Source organism: Anarrhichthys ocellatus, unplaced genomic scaffold, assembly GCF_004355925.1.
Source record: "Anarrhichthys ocellatus isolate YVR2014 unplaced genomic scaffold, GSC_Weel_1.0 scaffold10, whole genome shotgun sequence".
NCBI classification, from domain to species: domain Eukaryota; kingdom Metazoa; phylum Chordata; class Actinopteri; order Perciformes; family Anarhichadidae; genus Anarrhichthys; species Anarrhichthys ocellatus.
The window spans coordinates 6,686,758-6,702,588 of NW_022280040.1; the positions used below are offsets into that span (position 1 = coordinate 6,686,758).

At 42.4% G+C, this 15,831-nt stretch overlaps 2 protein-coding genes across 3 annotated transcripts in view; one reads left to right on the plus strand and one right to left on the minus strand.

Annotated features, from left to right (window-relative positions):
- Nucleotides 1-661: 661 nt before the first annotated feature.
- Nucleotides 662-7,374, minus strand: mettl4 (methyltransferase 4, N6-adenosine). 2 transcript variants are annotated; one of them, XM_031849841.1, is made up of 8 exons: nt 6,996-7,374; nt 6,536-6,601; nt 5,948-6,308; nt 5,625-5,694; nt 5,246-5,420; nt 5,041-5,147; nt 4,860-4,951; nt 662-1,386 (listed from the first exon to the last, which is right to left on the minus strand). In XM_031849841.1, the coding sequence occupies exons 1-8, from the start codon at nt 7,224-7,226 to the stop codon at nt 1,133-1,135; spliced, it is 1,356 nt and encodes a 451-aa protein (XP_031705701.1). In that variant the 5' UTR covers nt 7,227-7,374; the 3' UTR covers nt 662-1,132. The 2 variants fall into 2 exon arrangements, with proteins under 2 accessions (XP_031705701.1, XP_031705700.1); XM_031849840.1 differs by lacking the exon at nt 662-1,386 and having other exon boundaries at nt 1,397-4,951.
- Nucleotides 7,375-7,456: 82 nt separating this feature from the next.
- smchd1 (structural maintenance of chromosomes flexible hinge domain containing 1) overlaps nt 7,457-15,831 on the plus strand; it is a 20,499-nt gene continuing 12,124 nt past the window's right edge. The window contains exons 1-18 of the mRNA XM_031850263.1: nt 7,457-7,805; nt 9,131-9,206; nt 9,517-9,675; nt 9,768-9,850; nt 9,958-10,091; nt 10,186-10,300; nt 10,409-10,528; nt 10,700-10,866; nt 10,986-11,079; nt 11,175-11,376; nt 11,471-11,591; nt 12,025-12,205; nt 12,775-12,969; nt 13,053-13,166; nt 13,466-13,572; nt 13,886-13,968; nt 14,080-14,193; nt 14,481-14,558. Coding sequence (XP_031706123.1) covers nt 7,674-7,805; nt 9,131-9,206; nt 9,517-9,675; nt 9,768-9,850; nt 9,958-10,091; nt 10,186-10,300; nt 10,409-10,528; nt 10,700-10,866; nt 10,986-11,079; nt 11,175-11,376; nt 11,471-11,591; nt 12,025-12,205; nt 12,775-12,969; nt 13,053-13,166; nt 13,466-13,572; nt 13,886-13,968; nt 14,080-14,193; nt 14,481-14,558 — 2,275 coding nt within the window. The 5' untranslated portion in view covers nt 7,457-7,673. The remainder of the gene's footprint in view (nt 7,806-9,130; nt 9,207-9,516; nt 9,676-9,767; nt 9,851-9,957; nt 10,092-10,185; nt 10,301-10,408; nt 10,529-10,699; nt 10,867-10,985; nt 11,080-11,174; nt 11,377-11,470; nt 11,592-12,024; nt 12,206-12,774; nt 12,970-13,052; nt 13,167-13,465; nt 13,573-13,885; nt 13,969-14,079; nt 14,194-14,480; nt 14,559-15,831) is intronic.

Consider the following 15,831-nt stretch of genomic DNA (forward strand, 5'->3'; position numbering starts at 1 on the left):
ACCAAAGAGTAAGTTGGGCTTCGACCAAGTTAAACTTGAAGTGCCTTAAACCTGCATTATTTCTAACGGCCATCAGGGGGCGACTCCTCTGGTTGCAAAAAGAAGTCTGATTGTATAGAAGTCTATATGAAAATGACTCTACTTCTCACTTGATTTATTATCAAGTAATTTCAAGTCTTCTTCAATACAGTGTGACGTTCATTTAGTAAATTACGGTCCATTTAGAGTGGACGATAAAGCTTTGTAAACCTAAGTCACTGCTGTTTTGAGTTTAGTTGTGGGAACTCTGTAAAGGACTTTGATTTCAGGTAAGAAGAAATAGACGTATGGACTGGTGTGTTGGTGTGTTGGAGAAAGAGAGAGAGCCTGACAAGCTAATGTGTAAACGACCCTGCTGGAGTCCCACTCATTAGCTGTGATGTGTACTGTGCTGCTGTGGTCGTAACTCATTCTCATCTGCTTTTAAGACAGCCCTGCTCGTTCCCCACCACACCACCTCTCCTCTCTCTGGAGACCACACTCATTAGAGGCCCCACCCGATAGGAAAAGGTAGGTTAATGGCTATGCTGACGTTTAGGCGTGTGACACAGGGAGAGTACGTCTTTCAGTGGAAACAAAACAAAAGTCACGGACACATTATGTAACTGGGCGTCCTTGACGTGGCGCAGCAGCATGCGCTTCGGGTGAAAACTTCAACACAAAAGTTTTGTAAAAGGACAGCTACAAGCGAATGCATTCAGTATGAAACAGTTTATTTTACTAGGAATGGGAAACATTTTTGAAATTCAGTTCAAAACAGCATAAAATGTGTAAAAATACTTTGATCATCCTTAGGACACATATTGCGCCAAAGATTAATCCACAAAATAAACCCTGAGTGTTGTTTATCTGAATGCAGTGTGGGAAGTTAAGAACATAGCGGCACAGAAATGCACTTTCATCTCTCCATCATCAGCCCTGCGATTCGCTACCTTAAAAATGTACCCAGACCCCCCCCACCCCCTAAAGAAATCAAAGGTCCCACATGCACAAGAAGTCAGATCAAAATAAATTGCTATAGAATAATTCTGCCACTGAATCCTAATTGAAAACGCATTGAAATACAGATGTGACAGGTGTTGCTGGTCAGTCATTAGTCCACCGTGGTGGGGCAGCGGCGGGGAGGAGAGGATTGTCTGGGTGAGCTTAACGCCGGTGTGGCTGTGGGTTTGTCTGCGGCGTCGCCTTGAGGGACCTCTGCTCCGTCGTCTGCTGGTGTCAAAGTGAAATAGCTTGTGTGCTGAAATTGGAGCACTTCGTTGCCCCAGCTGGTCCATCCAGGTTGAAGACTTCGGGCAAACAGCTCCAAGCACTTGGCTTCAGCTCCGACGTGGGGCTTCAACACCTCTACAGAACGAGAGAAACGAGGAAGAGGAATGATTGTGACTGGTTCAACCCTCTCCGGGGCCGAAATAAGGCCCTTATTGACATTCTGTTCCTCTCCCTCTCCGTGCATTGCGTGTGTGCCCCGTCACGTTAGAATTTAAATTAAGTGCAAACTGCAGACAACACATGGCAACAGTATATTTCACCTAGAGACCCAATAAACAACCAGTTCTGCCTGCCTTGGGTTTGCCGTTTCAAGGCTTAAAAGCTGTGTTTTACTGCCCTCTCTGGTTAAAGCCTAATAAATTGATGCTGTTCTTAAAACTAGCTTTTGACTCGAGGGACCCCTTTTTTCCACGAACTGCGTACTTTGTGTGTATCTGGAGGATTGAAAAGGATAAGGGCTGAATAATTCCTGGCCCGAACACACACCAGCAATTTATTTACTTCAAATGAATCGACAAGGAGTTGACATTGCAGCTTTTTTTCCCCAGGCTTCCTAGTGCAGTGTCTCTAAAAGACACAAATTCAGGTTGTAAGGTTACTCCACTGCTTCCATTCCTTATGGTGGCACTTTGCTTGTTACTCTGCAATAGGCAGAGGACACTGGCAACTGCCCAGCTCCTTCACAGCACAGCACACGTTTTTCTATGTGGCAGCGACCTTGAGTCTATAAGAGATGATATTCCTGGAGCAGTGCACCTGACAGATACGTTTCACTTCCTCTGCCCCGGTGCTACACTCTGTCTGCTCTTGTGCATGCTCAAACCACCCTGACACTCGCCTCAGCCAACACTCAGGGAGTTAATGAGCCCAAAAGCCTGATCCCCAAACCGATCCAACCTGCACAATGTGGAGTCCTGCCTCCCAGTTTTCTCTTCCTTTGCACGTCAGAGAGACAAGAGTCACGGAGAGAAAAGGCCAAACATGCAGGTCTCCGACTAATTCAACTTCAACCGGTGACTCAGCTCTCAAAGTTGAACGGAGAATAAAAGGTCCAATTATCATCTTTAACTCTGAAATGGGACAACGTATGAAACTTCTGCCGAGAGTGGCCTAAAGCAAAGGAAGGCTTTTCTTAACTAAACTCTGGACAAGTAACATATTCATTCTTAGATATTCTGCCTTGGTTGGATGTTGGATGGTTGGATGTAGTCGAAGATGCCGTAGATTGTAATGTTTGTTCTTATTAGTCTCAGTCCTCTTCCCCTTCAACATAATCAATGACTTTGATTCTCAGCACACACGTGGAGTCCCACGGGGTCTTGTTGTGTCCATCTGAATCTCGATGCCAGTACCATAAGGGTTATCCGACTCATAGCCAATCATGAAATGGCTATGTATAGTGTGAGTCACTATAGTTGAGAATTACAACCACTCGGTACTTACTGAGCATTGGAGTGTCTTTAAGCGTATTGTTTTAGTTTTACGTCCTCGCTCTCATCAGTGTCATTTCTAGACGCAGAAGGCTTTTTTTGAGTGAAAAAAAACCTTTAAAATCTACTTAAGCTACATGCTCAGCAGCATACGTCAAACAGACAAAAGTTAGTGACTGACTGGCAAACATAGTGGAGCATTTAGCAGCTAAAGAGTTGGTGGAGACCAAAAACGAGCAAAAAGCTGTTCACTTTATTAACCTAATGAAGTGCTAATATGTCAATGTTCTGTTTACAGCTTGTTGCTTCGCCCTCAATTGGCCAAAAGCCTATTGGACCTTTAGCATCAGAGTTTACAAGACATGGAATAACCACTTTGAATCAATAGCTTGATATTAATCTGGATTTTATTTTCTTTGAATAGACTGTTTTCACAAGTTTATAAATAGGCCAAATATTGTAGCTGCCAATAAAACATACTGGTGCATATATCACTCTCACGAATCCATTCCTACGTCAGCCCAACATGTATAGTGTGCATAAACAGATATTTAAACCATAATTATAATATCGAGCTGGGACGGGACTTTGTTTGTAGGGAGCCCTAATTAATAATAAACCTCACGTCTTGTCTAGTGCAAACACTGTTTTTTCTCCTGCAGCTTGACCATCTGGCAAGGATGTGTTGTAGTGTAATGGTGTCCCACATCTCTCCATAGCAACCACAAATGTCTGCGATAGGAGCCCCATCTGAGAGGGGAGGGAGAAGTGGGTCAGGGTTTCTCAACACTGCAGACTTGCGGGTCGTGGCTTTCACACCATCGATGCTGTTGCTTACAGATCTGACATGCTCGACAAAGTGCAGCAGAATTACAGGGATGATAGCTTGAGATGAAAGTATAAAAAAAAAAAGCTCAGGTTAATTAATGCCAAAGGTCTTGAGACATATTTGAAATTTCTAGCGGTTGCATAATCTATTGCAGGAGAGAACAAAAAGAAAAAGAAATCTTACCTTTCACACTCCGAGGTGTTGAATTATCTTGTCAAATTGTTAAATAAATAAACCGTTCCACTTTCATTGGCAGCTGTGCAAGAGTCGGGTCAAGCCCCTTTCGTGACACACTGCAATTTACAATTATTACACTCACGGATTCGAGCCACACCCACCATCTCACACCTCTAACTGGAGTTAAAACGCACGCAACGGAGGCACACACCACAGTTATAGATGCTGCTCATTCTGGCCCTTTAGCAGTAGTATTTTTTGTTTTTAATAATAAGAGCTCGTCTAATTTAGGTGTCTGTATTTCATACTATGAAAATGCCTCCACAACAGCAAATAAAGCAGCCGGAATAAAGTAAACCGGTTCTGATTAAACCTGCGGAGAGTCTTGTCTATCTATCGCTAATCTATATAATCTCTATGGTATCACAGCTCCACAAAGCCGTCATTATGGTTTAGATCAGTGTATTTTAACAGTGTCCAGCCCCCCTTGAGGTGGAGGCTTTTCTGTGCTTCTGAAAGAGCGCCGGCAAACACTGGCTGTGTTTTTCTCTCCATACTGCACAATAAATCGCGTTCCCCTGAGAGGGAGGGACATGACGTCAAGCCTCTCTTATTCATCGCCCCCTGCATATTCATTGTCAAGGTTTTACATCGATTCTAAGCAGCGGGAGGCCATGTTGGAAGTCAAGTCTTGCAACACCACAATCAGTGCAGACGGGACAAATTTGATTAAATCTGAGCAGAAGTCCCCACTCTGACAAATCAAACCTGTCATGGGTTCAGGATTCTCTTCCTCCCGTTATAATGAAACCCTGCATGTTGTGTTTGAGAAGTTTTTTCTCCTCAAGTTAAACATTCAAAAAGTGTGATATTACATAACGTAAAAAAAACAAAAACATTTATTACTTCAATGTGTCTATTCCTCATTAAAAACACACTGCATGTAGTAACTGTTACTGAAATCAAATCAAAACGGTGCATTTTAAACGTCAGCGTAGTCCGATGTTGGGCTATCACTGAGGCTGTAAAGCAAGATAACAATCTTTTGACGTTGCAGCATTGCCCTCTGGTGGCATAGAAAAACACAACAGTACTGTTATGTTCTATTTTACCTGAGAGTGAGGGCTTCTGGGAGTGGAGAGCTGATGGGACGCTGACAATCAAACGCTGGTCCTCCACAGGAGCCTCTGATGTCCTTGAAGAGCTGGAAGTGGTGAAACAAATACATTCCATTTAACTGTTTATAGCATAAACAGTATGAGAAGTGACACAGAGAAGTCAAACATTTTGCACCTTGTGGCGTTATCTGCAGTGGAACGATATCGGCCCAGCACCAGCACTTCATACGGCTTCTTATGATGTGAATCTAGTGGAAACACAAACTGTCCAGATGTGGTCACCTGAGGGGGGGGTGGAGGAAGAGAGTAAAACATCTGGAATCACACCAGTACGTCAGATGTTCATGATTGAGAGCTGTATCTATTCAAAGTTTGTGTACCTTGACCCATAACCATTCGGCCACAACTTCTACCCCCCAGTGTGGATACAGCTCATCCCGGACAAAGCGCAGGTGGCTGGGCCGGTTTGTGACCCAGGTGACCACTAAACAGTTCGGGGATGCCAGCATTGGTATAGGGAGCCGTTTCAGCTGGGACGAGGGCAACGAACTGTACCTTCATTAAGAAAATAGATATAAAATATTATAAGTTGTAAATTCAGCTACTATATCCTTCTCTCTGATTCTGAAAAACTACATAAAAGTACTGATAAAAGTATTATTGAACAAATAAAATAATACTTTTTGCACATATAGATTTGAAAATTGTTAGAATTGTATTTTTTATATATATATATATATATATATATATACAAGTTACCTGCGACTCCTTTTCACAGACTTGTTTTCCCACGGTGGATCCATAACTATTAAGTCAAATCTTCTTTCATCTGCGTGAGAAATAAGCAGCTTTGGTAAACAATGTCAGACCGGGCAAAACAACGAGCGTGCTCTCTCTTGAGAATCATGCTAGAATTATTTACAGTGATGAATTCAGTAAGGGGTGGTTATATTTACGCCACAATAGAAGTGTTTTTTTCCTAGAAAAGAAGTCACCACAATGGTGCAGTGACAACTGTCAAATCCGCTCCAGATGGCCTGAAAAATATTTACACATTCCTCAGTTCCCAATCTTGTACTCACAGTGGACTAGGGGTCGCATTCTTGTGAAATCAGACAGCAGGAAGGCTGTGTGTGGTGGTATTACATATTCCTCTCCCATCAGTGTGACCACTGTAGCCCAGTCCTCCCCGTTCTCTGTTACCCGAGAGAACAAGTCAACGTGTGACGTGCAGCCATCTTCAGCAACAAGTAGCTGCACACACTCCTCCTGCTCGTCTTCGTCCACTAGAGGAAGCTCTTTAGCCATTTCACAGAGAGCAGCGAGGCTGCACTCCTGAGAGGGAAGAGGCTCCTTCACTGCGTCTGTCACGCCGTTTAGATGTCCCAGAGATCGGGCAGAGTCCACCAGGGACTTGGTTCCCTCAAGGACAACAGACCTGATCTACATCAGCACAAATATTATTATACATTTAGGAGATCTGTGCTGGCAGATACTGTATTTCAAATGCATGAAATAAAATGTGTCGTGATCATGAGTGGTGGAAAGACATTAAGTACATTTATTCAAGTACTGTACTTAAAGTACTTCCGTTTGTTTATACTTCTACTCCGGCACAAAACTATTTCCAAAGACAACATGCAGCTAGAAGAGAATGAGATTAAACCTACCTTCTCATGGAAGGCCTGGGAATCAATTTCCCCCTGGTTGAGTTCACTGTGTTTTCGTTTCCTTTTCTGGAAGTAAAATGTATATTTAAAAAATGAATGACTTTTTAGTAAATATTCATTCATAGATTCTTTTCCTGCATACATTTTTTGCTTAGAGAATTTCCAATAAACAAATAATTGAATTACAAATAAAAAAAAATTGTACAAAATGTGTCTCCGATTTCTGAAAAGATAAATTTAAATAAAAACAATCAATGAATAAATCCTTCCTTGTTGTTGAAATGTAATCAAAAATGAATATCTGCAGGAATCATGACCGCACTAGTTGTTGTTTAGATAATCTGAACATAATTGATGTTGCAATACATGAGTGTAACGTTACTTCACGTCTGTGAGTGAATACAGTCCCAGGAACCAGCAGTTGTCGCTGTAAAGTAACTTGTATGAGCCCCTGCTGTACCTTTGATGCTTTGTCTGTTTTCTGCAACATATCCGTGCTCCCTTCATCCACAGCAGCACTGGCACTCACACTATAATGGCTTTTTAAAATCTGAAAGCATTGACTTTTGAATCGACACTTCACGTGTGACTTTTGATTATCTCTGAGTCGGAGGCAACGCGAATATCCCTCATCAATGAGTGATCGCGCATCTAAAACCCAGCCCCGCGTGCTCCGAACTACCACGGACATTGTGCAAAATTTCGATTGGTTAAAAACTAGCTTGCACGTGAATACATGTTTGAACAAGCTAGCTGTGGTTTCGATTCAGCAGCCGCATCCAACGTGTTAAAACCATTCCAGGAAATGATAACATAAGTCAAAGCGTGTTGTTGCTATTTCGGTTTCGCGGAAGTGGATGGGGTGTGTCCCTGTAGAGCTACCATAGAGACGTGAACCAAGCACTTAAAGGGCCAGACCCCATATTATAGCATAACAGTCTGAAATTCGCATTTGGCTCCGACTGGGCGCGGTTTGGTTAAGGTCGCGGGCGTTTTAAGACAACATATACCAAATGCAGTTTCGTCAAAGTCATGTTAAACTGTAATGCATATGTAGCTTAGCCAGCTTGTTAGCTTGATTATACTCTGAAGTTGGACGCTGTGCACTTGGAGCTCTCCGCTTCTCTCAGCAGTCACCATGGAGGAAAGACGAGACCGCAGGACTATCAGTGTTTACGACTGCCGCCCTGAAGATGAAAAGCAAATTACGAGTAAATTGCTGGATACAAGTGGTTTGGACTTCAATGGCTTTCTTCGACTTCTGCACCGGGTAATGTTGTCTAACTTTACTTAAACGGTAACGTCATTTGCTCTCTTGTCCAAGAGAAATACTGAAGTTGATAAACGTTACTGCACTTAAGTACAACTTCCTTCCTGTCTCTGACCTTTGTATATTTCATAAATTAAATGTGTATGCGCCATATAAAGGATGTTTATTGTCATCGTAAAAACATACAACGAAATTAAGTTGGCGACTCATCAGTCAGTACAGCAGCAACAAGGTAAAAACATTAAGACAAGACATTACTGATTTAAAACAAGACATGCAATTCATACAAGATAAAACACATGCACCAATGGCTTTAAAGTGAAAACAGTGCTTTGTTAAAGTGTCGTTGTATTGCTAGCATACAGCACAGTGTCCAGATCAGGGAGGGTAACTCCCACAATCCCCTGTGCTGTTCTAACCACACGGGCCACCTCCCTCCGGTTCCCTGCTGTGTAGCTGGCATACCACACAGTAAAGCACTGACAGAGGATGCTTTCAATCACACTTCTGTAGTGTGGCATATATGTCAAGTGTTTTCTTTCTAAACACATACTATAATATTGGATGATGGGTCTATATATTTGGTTGAAACCGGCATCTTTATAATAATCTTTCCTATTTTTTGTTCAAGAGGAACAATTGCCTTTTTTAATTAGGGATTGAAAATGTGAGATAAAGGTTTCACGATGTACTACTGAATGGATATCGGTAGTTTGATGTCTAACAGCGACCTCAAATAGTGGCAGCTAGCAGTGGCACTTGTGATGGCAGGCTCCACTGCCACTTACTTGCCACTGAAGTTGCTGCTGTTTGAGGTAGTTGCCACTTACTTCCCATGGCAGTTTTTGCTGTCTGGGAGAGTTGTCACTGACTTAGCGCTGTTTGTTGCAGTTGCCACTGACTTGCATCAACAGTTGCTGGTGTTTGGTGTAGTTGCCACTGAATTGCCACGGCAGTTGACGCTGTTTGGTAGAGTTGCCACTGATTTGCAACGACAGTTGCTGGTGTTTGGGGTAGTTGCCACTAACTTGCAATGGCAGTTGCCACTGACCTGCCACTGCAGTTGCCGCTGTTTAGGGGAGTTGCCACTGACTTCCATGCCAGTTACCGCTGCTTGGGGGAGCTACAGGGGCACCCTAAAGTCTTACAGTTTACAATAATAAAAAGCAACAAATCCTCGCATCTGAGAATGGTTTCACTTTTGGTTTGACAAATGACTAAAACGATGAATCAATTCACAAAATAGTTGCCTCTAAATTGTCTGTTGATTGACTAATCAATGCATTGACGTATTGTTGACGCTTATTTTTGACATTTTGTTACAGACATTCTCAATCCGTCCTCGTGAAACATATGTGCTGGCCACAACGGACCGAATTGTCCTGGATTTCGACAAATTTAGTGAGTAAATCAGTCACTGTTGGTGCAAAAGTCAACAATAAACAGTAAATAAACAAATACATTTTAGAATATTGTTATTTAACTTTTATTTATATATTTATCAACACAGTACGCAGAGAAGAGGCTGCAGCCTGATAATAAATTGCACCAAAAACAAGCTGTTTCATGGCTTTCCTAGTTAATGTGATCTGTAAATGTCGTCGTCGTCGTCATCATTGTATCTTGTTTAAATTATATCAGTTCATGTGATAAGTCGTTATTTATATGAATGTACACAAGACAGATAAAATGGTTCATTTTTTCCTTGTAGAGGAGCTTCAGGATGGCAGCACCCTCCAGTTGTTTCAGCGGGAGGACCAAGCTCTGGCAGGGTCAACGGAGGAGCGCATCACGTTTGTGCCTCATTACGATACGTTGATCAAGGGCGGCCTGTACGAGTACTACGCTAGTGAGGGCCAGAAATCATTGCGTAAGTTCTGGTATAATGCAAGTAGTACACTTGAAATGAACAGAGACATTTAGCTGCATATCATCACTCATAGCTTTATTATTTTTTCCCAGCATACGCACTTGCTGAGCTGATGGACAACTCTCTTTCGGCCACAGCTAAAAATACGGGATTGAGGACAATAGAGATACGGATGGTTGGTTAAGCATTTGCATGTGATCTTCCTAACCAAATATTTAACCTTGCCAGTCTGTGCCTTCTGTTTACCTACAAATGTCATGTTGACTTGACTCTGTTGTCCAGGTGTTTGATGAAACTCTTGGGAAACCTACAGTGATTGTCTTGGATAACGGGTGTGGGATGACCTCGAAACAGCTCAAGAACTGGGCCGTGTACAGACTCTCTAAATTTTCCAGGGAAAATGTCACAGTTGGAGGGTTGGTGTGCTTTACCTACTTCACTTTCTAGCTTCAGTTTAGCCATGATTGTCCAAAGTTTTCTTCTAATGTATCTTTTAATTTTTCACCACAGTAAGCAAGAGGGGTATGTTCAGCCTGATCCCGTCCCTCGTAGTCTCAACAGTGATATTTCCTACTTTGGAGTTGGAGGAAAACAGGCTGTTTTCTACATCGGAAACTCGACCAGGGTACGCCTTCTATGAAAATAGTTAAGAGTGCAACATCACCACAAACAGGAACAAAGACTGCCATAAACACTAATGTGGCTAAAATTAACCATAACTTTGTTTTTGTAGATGATCACAAAACCAGTTGGCTCCCCAGATGTTCATGAGCTGGTTCTGTCAAAGGAGGCGTTTGAGAGAAAAGAGAGGGACAAAGAGGATATTTACAGCAGCGTCATTAAAAACAGGAAGGTAAGTGTTCAAGTGTTCAAACGCCTCTGTTCAGATGAAGTACATGCTCGCTTGTAACTTCAAAAACAAGGTGATCTTAAAATTAATTTCCATGCACCAACTATAATAAGTGATATATGTTTCAGCAAGATTTCTCTGTGCTCTGTGTGACGTCTCGTCCTCCTCCTGCAGCCTGGTGACTCTTCGCATGTGAATAAAGACGATGAGCGCTGCCTCCACGCCCTTATCGCTGAGGAATCTGGGAAGGAAAGCTTCACAGCCGTGGTCATCACGGGAGTCCATCCCGAGCATATCGCCTTTTTGAAACAAGATTTTTTAGTGTGGACCAGACAGCTAGCGTGAGTTCAATCACCCACGCCATCCGATATGCACTCAAAAGTCTGAACAGGTCCCAAATGATCTACTTGGATTAAATCTTATGAAAAAAATAAAAAGTTCAGTTTTGTCCATATTTCAGCCACATCTATCACTATTACATTCATGGAGTCAACGGAAAGGACATGAGTAGCTGCTCTACAGGTTCGGATCATCCCTCTAAAATCGACATTCAGGTGAGGCTGCTGGTCTTAAAAGGTTTAATTCTCATCAAGACTGACTTCTACGTCTCTTTCCTGCTAAATGTTATCACATGACTCCTTTTACACAGATCACTTTGCGCGAGAAGCCTCCCAAATGTCCCCGTGCGATGACTCTGAGGGAAGTTGACGACGACATGCAGACTCTGTACATAAACGCTGCTGTAGACAGCTTTGAGTTCACGGCCGTCACTGGAGACGGAGGCTCGGTGGAGGGAGTCATTCGGTATCATCCCTTCCTCTATGACAAGGAGACTTACCCAGAAGAACCAGGTATTCTAACCCAAAAATATGAATTCTACTTCATGAAATATGACGGATCTTTTTTTAACTGCATGTCTCATTTTGGTCCTTTTTTGTTTATCAGCCTCTGACGATGAAGATGACATTGATAATGAATCTGCCGCCCGGCATCAGGCAAGAGGGAAGAGGCCGATATTCGACTGTTTCTGGAATGGACGGCTTATACCTTACACCAAAGTGCCCGAGTAAACACTTTAAACTATTTTGTTAAACAATTCTTTCCAATTTAAGTCAAAAAAAGATTAGGAAGTAACTTAATTCCTTAGTTGTAAAGGGTTATACGCTAAATATGAGCTAGAGCCAGCAGAAGCCAGTTGGCTTAGCTTAGCACAAAGACTGGAGGCAGGTGGAAGCCACTAATAATCATGGATTGCAATGACATTACGTGCAGACAGCCATGTTTCCCAGAGGATGAAATATAACTATCATCAAGTCCAAGCTTAATCTGTCCAGTAATGACATCATATAAGGATCTGTGTTTAATGTTAATTAGAAAACATGGTAAACATTATACCGGATGTAAGCATGATGACGTTAGAGTTTAGCTCAAAGCGCGGCGGTGCCTAACTACCACAGACTGTTGATTTTTCTTACATTTTCACTGACCGTTTGTGACAGGTTTGACTGGTGTTCTCCGAATAAAGGAACAAAGGAGCTTGCGGAGTGTTACAGTCGGATCTCAGGAGTGCTTTTCAGTGACGACAGATTCGAGGTCACCACGAACAAGCTCACCTTCATGGACCTGGAGATGAAACTGAAGCACAAGGACACCCTCTTCACACGCATTGTTAATTCACAGGTGATCATATACCAATGCACTTTTTTTTTTGAGGTTTTGAACAAATTGCAGCAATCAACAATCGTTCCTTTGTAGCGCCTCCCCCGATCATATAGCAAAAAGCAGCAGACAGGAAGTGTTCAGTAGCTGTTTGTGCTACACCAATGAGTCCATGCTGTATTCCCCTAGTGAGCAAGTGTGCAACAGGGAGGAAAGATCAGTCAAAGAGAACAGGTCTGCTGCTACATCCTTCCTCAAAGTGCTGAAACGGGTTGAGAGTAAAAGTTCAGCAGCACAGCTAGCATAGGTTAGCCGAGGCTAGCCGACCTGCACAGCACAAAGAGGCAATGAATGGAAGTAAATCAATCAATGTTGAAGAAAGTTCTGCACGAGCCAGCTAAACTCTGCCAGATGCTTCTACAGGAGTTGTTTAAATAAGTCCAAATCGGAGGTCAAGCACCATCGAATATTGGACCATGAACATGACTACAATACAGTGCCCGTGTTGCAGCTTTAGTCCATTTTTGTTTTAATTACAAAAGTAAAAGAGCCACCAGGTGTTGCTCAACTGTTCATTTGTATGTCCACAGAAACAAAGAGGCAACATTCAGAGGGAGTTTACGCAGTGGCTGAAAAACTGCCACGAGAAGTGGGACAAGCAAGTAAAGTTCTTGGGCTTTACGGAGACCATAACACGACCAGAATTGACTAAGAAAATGCAGTTTCCCTGGGCGACGTTCTCTTCCATTGAGTGGGACGGCAAAATATACAAAACGGGCCAACTCGTGAGCAACTTTTAGTTTCTTTCTGAGTGTATATTCTGATTGTTCTGTATTATATATTGATGCCTGCATGCTTCTTCGTACAGGTGAAGTCTCACAAAACGGTGCCCATTCTGTATGGTCGTGTGGTTCGTTTTTTGCTGCATGGAAAACATGACGACAGTGTGTTCTCCACAGGAGGAGAGGTTGAAGTGGTTCAGGTAAGGAGGGAATTATGGAGTTGTGATAAAAATATGACTTACATGAGTTTTGCATGTCAGTTCTTTCCACTCTCTATCGTGCTGTCTTTGTAGTTCAAGCCATTTCTTGCGTAATAAAGAAAAAAAGGTATTCATGCAAATCCTGTACTTAAGCATGGTATCGAAGTAGCTCGGGGTAGAAAAATCTCCCCGTGCAAGATTTTAAGTCACAGGAAACTTGACGTTAAATCTCTACGTTAACGTTTTTTCTTTAGTTTGCTTTTTTGGAGCCTGATATTGATCATTAATTATGTTTCCAGGAACCCAAAGCATTTTACGACAAGGTGAAGATCATACCCATTTCCAAGATTGACAAGACCGCCACTGATGAAGCCATCAAGATCAACATTGACAATGACTCCGCCAAGTAAGCAGTTAGGGGAAATGCTCTCATACTCCGAGCAGCTAATCTTGGTTTTACAATGTATTTTTACCTCAAAGCAAGACCATCATATGTGCCTTTCACACAGCACAATCATCTCTATAGAGTTGCAGGAATGAGTCCTAAAACCCGGGAATGGGTGAGCCTTTAGCTTAGTTGTGGTGATGTGAAGTCATGCAACCGTAGTGTAGTGTGTGATTTATTTCCCTCCCCCTCGTCTCCTTGTCCTGACTAGACGTAGTCGTATAAATCCGATGTGACTTCATCAGCTCAAGTCAATTGTATTTGTTTGTTCCAGGCTTCCAGAGCTTCTGAAAGTGGACTGGCCAGAAGGGAACCCCTGGCCACAGAATGCTGCTCGTCCAGCCGGGACTCAGTTTGGTAAACTTACAACATTGTTTGCACACCACACCGGCTCACATACCGGTCATTGTTGAGGATCACAACATGGTAATTTTGAAAAATGTCCCCCCCCCCCCCGCATCATTTCAGGGCCACTCCAAGTCGTCATGCTCAACAAGAAGGGAGAGTCGTTATCCACGATGCCATCAGTGGGCCAGGGAGCAGGGAAGAAACTGGTGGTTGAGCTCAAAGTCGTCCGGCACGGTAAGAGAATGGAAACGCACTCCTCTAAACCTCTGAGAAGTTCAATCCGATTTGTACTTTTAAGAGATAAAAGTTACACGCAGTAATACAGTAAGACAACTAATTATTAGATTAGACTATTTAAAAGTAGGAACAAGAGAATTTAGGCTTATTAAATGTCTTAAAAAAACCTGTTGTTACAACCTCATTTTCTTTCAACTTCTTGATTTTTCCCTTCTTTCTTTGTTGTTCAGCTTCTTGGTTTGTAACGGTGTTTTATTTTTCCTCTGAATGTTTGTCTTATTTAGGTCCTAAAGGAGATGAAGCGGTTCTCGTTTTAATTGCCCAACATTCAGCGAAGTGGGGTTTCTGGTTCAACAAAAATGGTACGTTTCTTTTTGTTATCTTTTCTCATTATTGTAGTTGTGGTTAAATTGGGATAACTTTCTTCTTTTGTGCAGGGCTCTTTCTCCAATTAATATCTTCCGATTAAATTGATCACAGTTGCTATCTGACAAAAAGTGAGACACTACTGGTTCACGAGAAAGATTGTCTCGGCGGTGGCCGTAATGCTGCATCCCATTAAGCTCGTCAATCGGAATTAGCAGCTGGGTTTACGAGTTTACTGCGTTTAAGTACGACAACTCGTAAAACTTAATGGGGTTTGCTTCAGCCAGGTTAGCTGTTACTGCCCTTAACAGTTGATAACAACACATCACGCAGGTATTTTGTGCGTGCAAACACCTTGGTAACATGTTGACAGATAGGCGTTGGGCAGAACTGTATGTTCAGTTGATTTAATGAGACACAAGTCAGATCGCTACAGCCTTTTAACCCAGACACATTATTGTCTTAAGTAGGATTAGTCGCACAAAGAAACGTATCCCTCGAGAAACCTAATTAGCAGATATCTAAGTTGTTTTAATTTTTATTGACACGGAGGTCGGGAGACCTTTGAACAGGTTATACATCTTGTTTACAATGCAAATTCTGCTCCACATGCACGCATAGATGCTGCACGTAATTCTAGACACCAGTGATCGTTTGTGCCTGGAGTGAGTTAGATTCTGTGCTTTCTGTTACATTCTTTTGATACCCATAAACGTTCATCCATAATCAAGTTGTAGGGGTTGATTTTTGACGGGCAGCTTCTTTGCTTATGCTTAATATTATTAATAATAATATTATTATTATATATATTAATGTCTTAATATCTTACTGCCAGTTTAATAACTTCAGCTATCTGACCAATGGTGAGACACCACAGGATCTCACTATCAGGAGCGAACACTTGCAGACCACGATAGAGATTGGATTGTTTTCACTCCACGTAGGTGTATTTGCATCACGCAGAGTACAAGCAAACCAGGTTGTCCCCGGATCAACTAACTTCACAATAGAACTACACATCCCCTTGCTTTGGCCTGGGTCTGGGTGACTTAATTGTCCCTAGAGACCCCGGGGTTCCTGCATCCCGGCCTCTAGGCTCCTGAATTAGGCATGCACCTCCGGTTGTCTGATTAATCATCAGCCTCCGTTCTCTTACCACCGGCATCCTGTTCCTCATTCACACTCTGTAGTCAATGACATCCTGGAAGTCATTTACTTTGTGTAGTGAGGCTTGTGATTGATTTGTTTTTGTTCGTTGCACAAATAAAT

Coding starts and splice junctions, on each gene's coding strand:
- mettl4 (XM_031849840.1), bottom strand. CDS start 7,226: ATGTCCGTGGTAGTTCGGAGCACGCGGGGCTGGGTTTTAGATGCGCGA. Junction 6,309..6,535: donor CCCAGGCCTTCCATGAGAAG/GTAGGTTTAATC, acceptor GTGCTGATGTAG/ATCAGGTCTGTTGTCCTTGA. Junction 4,952..5,040: donor ACTGCAGATAACGCCACAAG/GTGCAAAATGTT, acceptor CACCACTTCCAG/CTCTTCAAGGACATCAGAGG.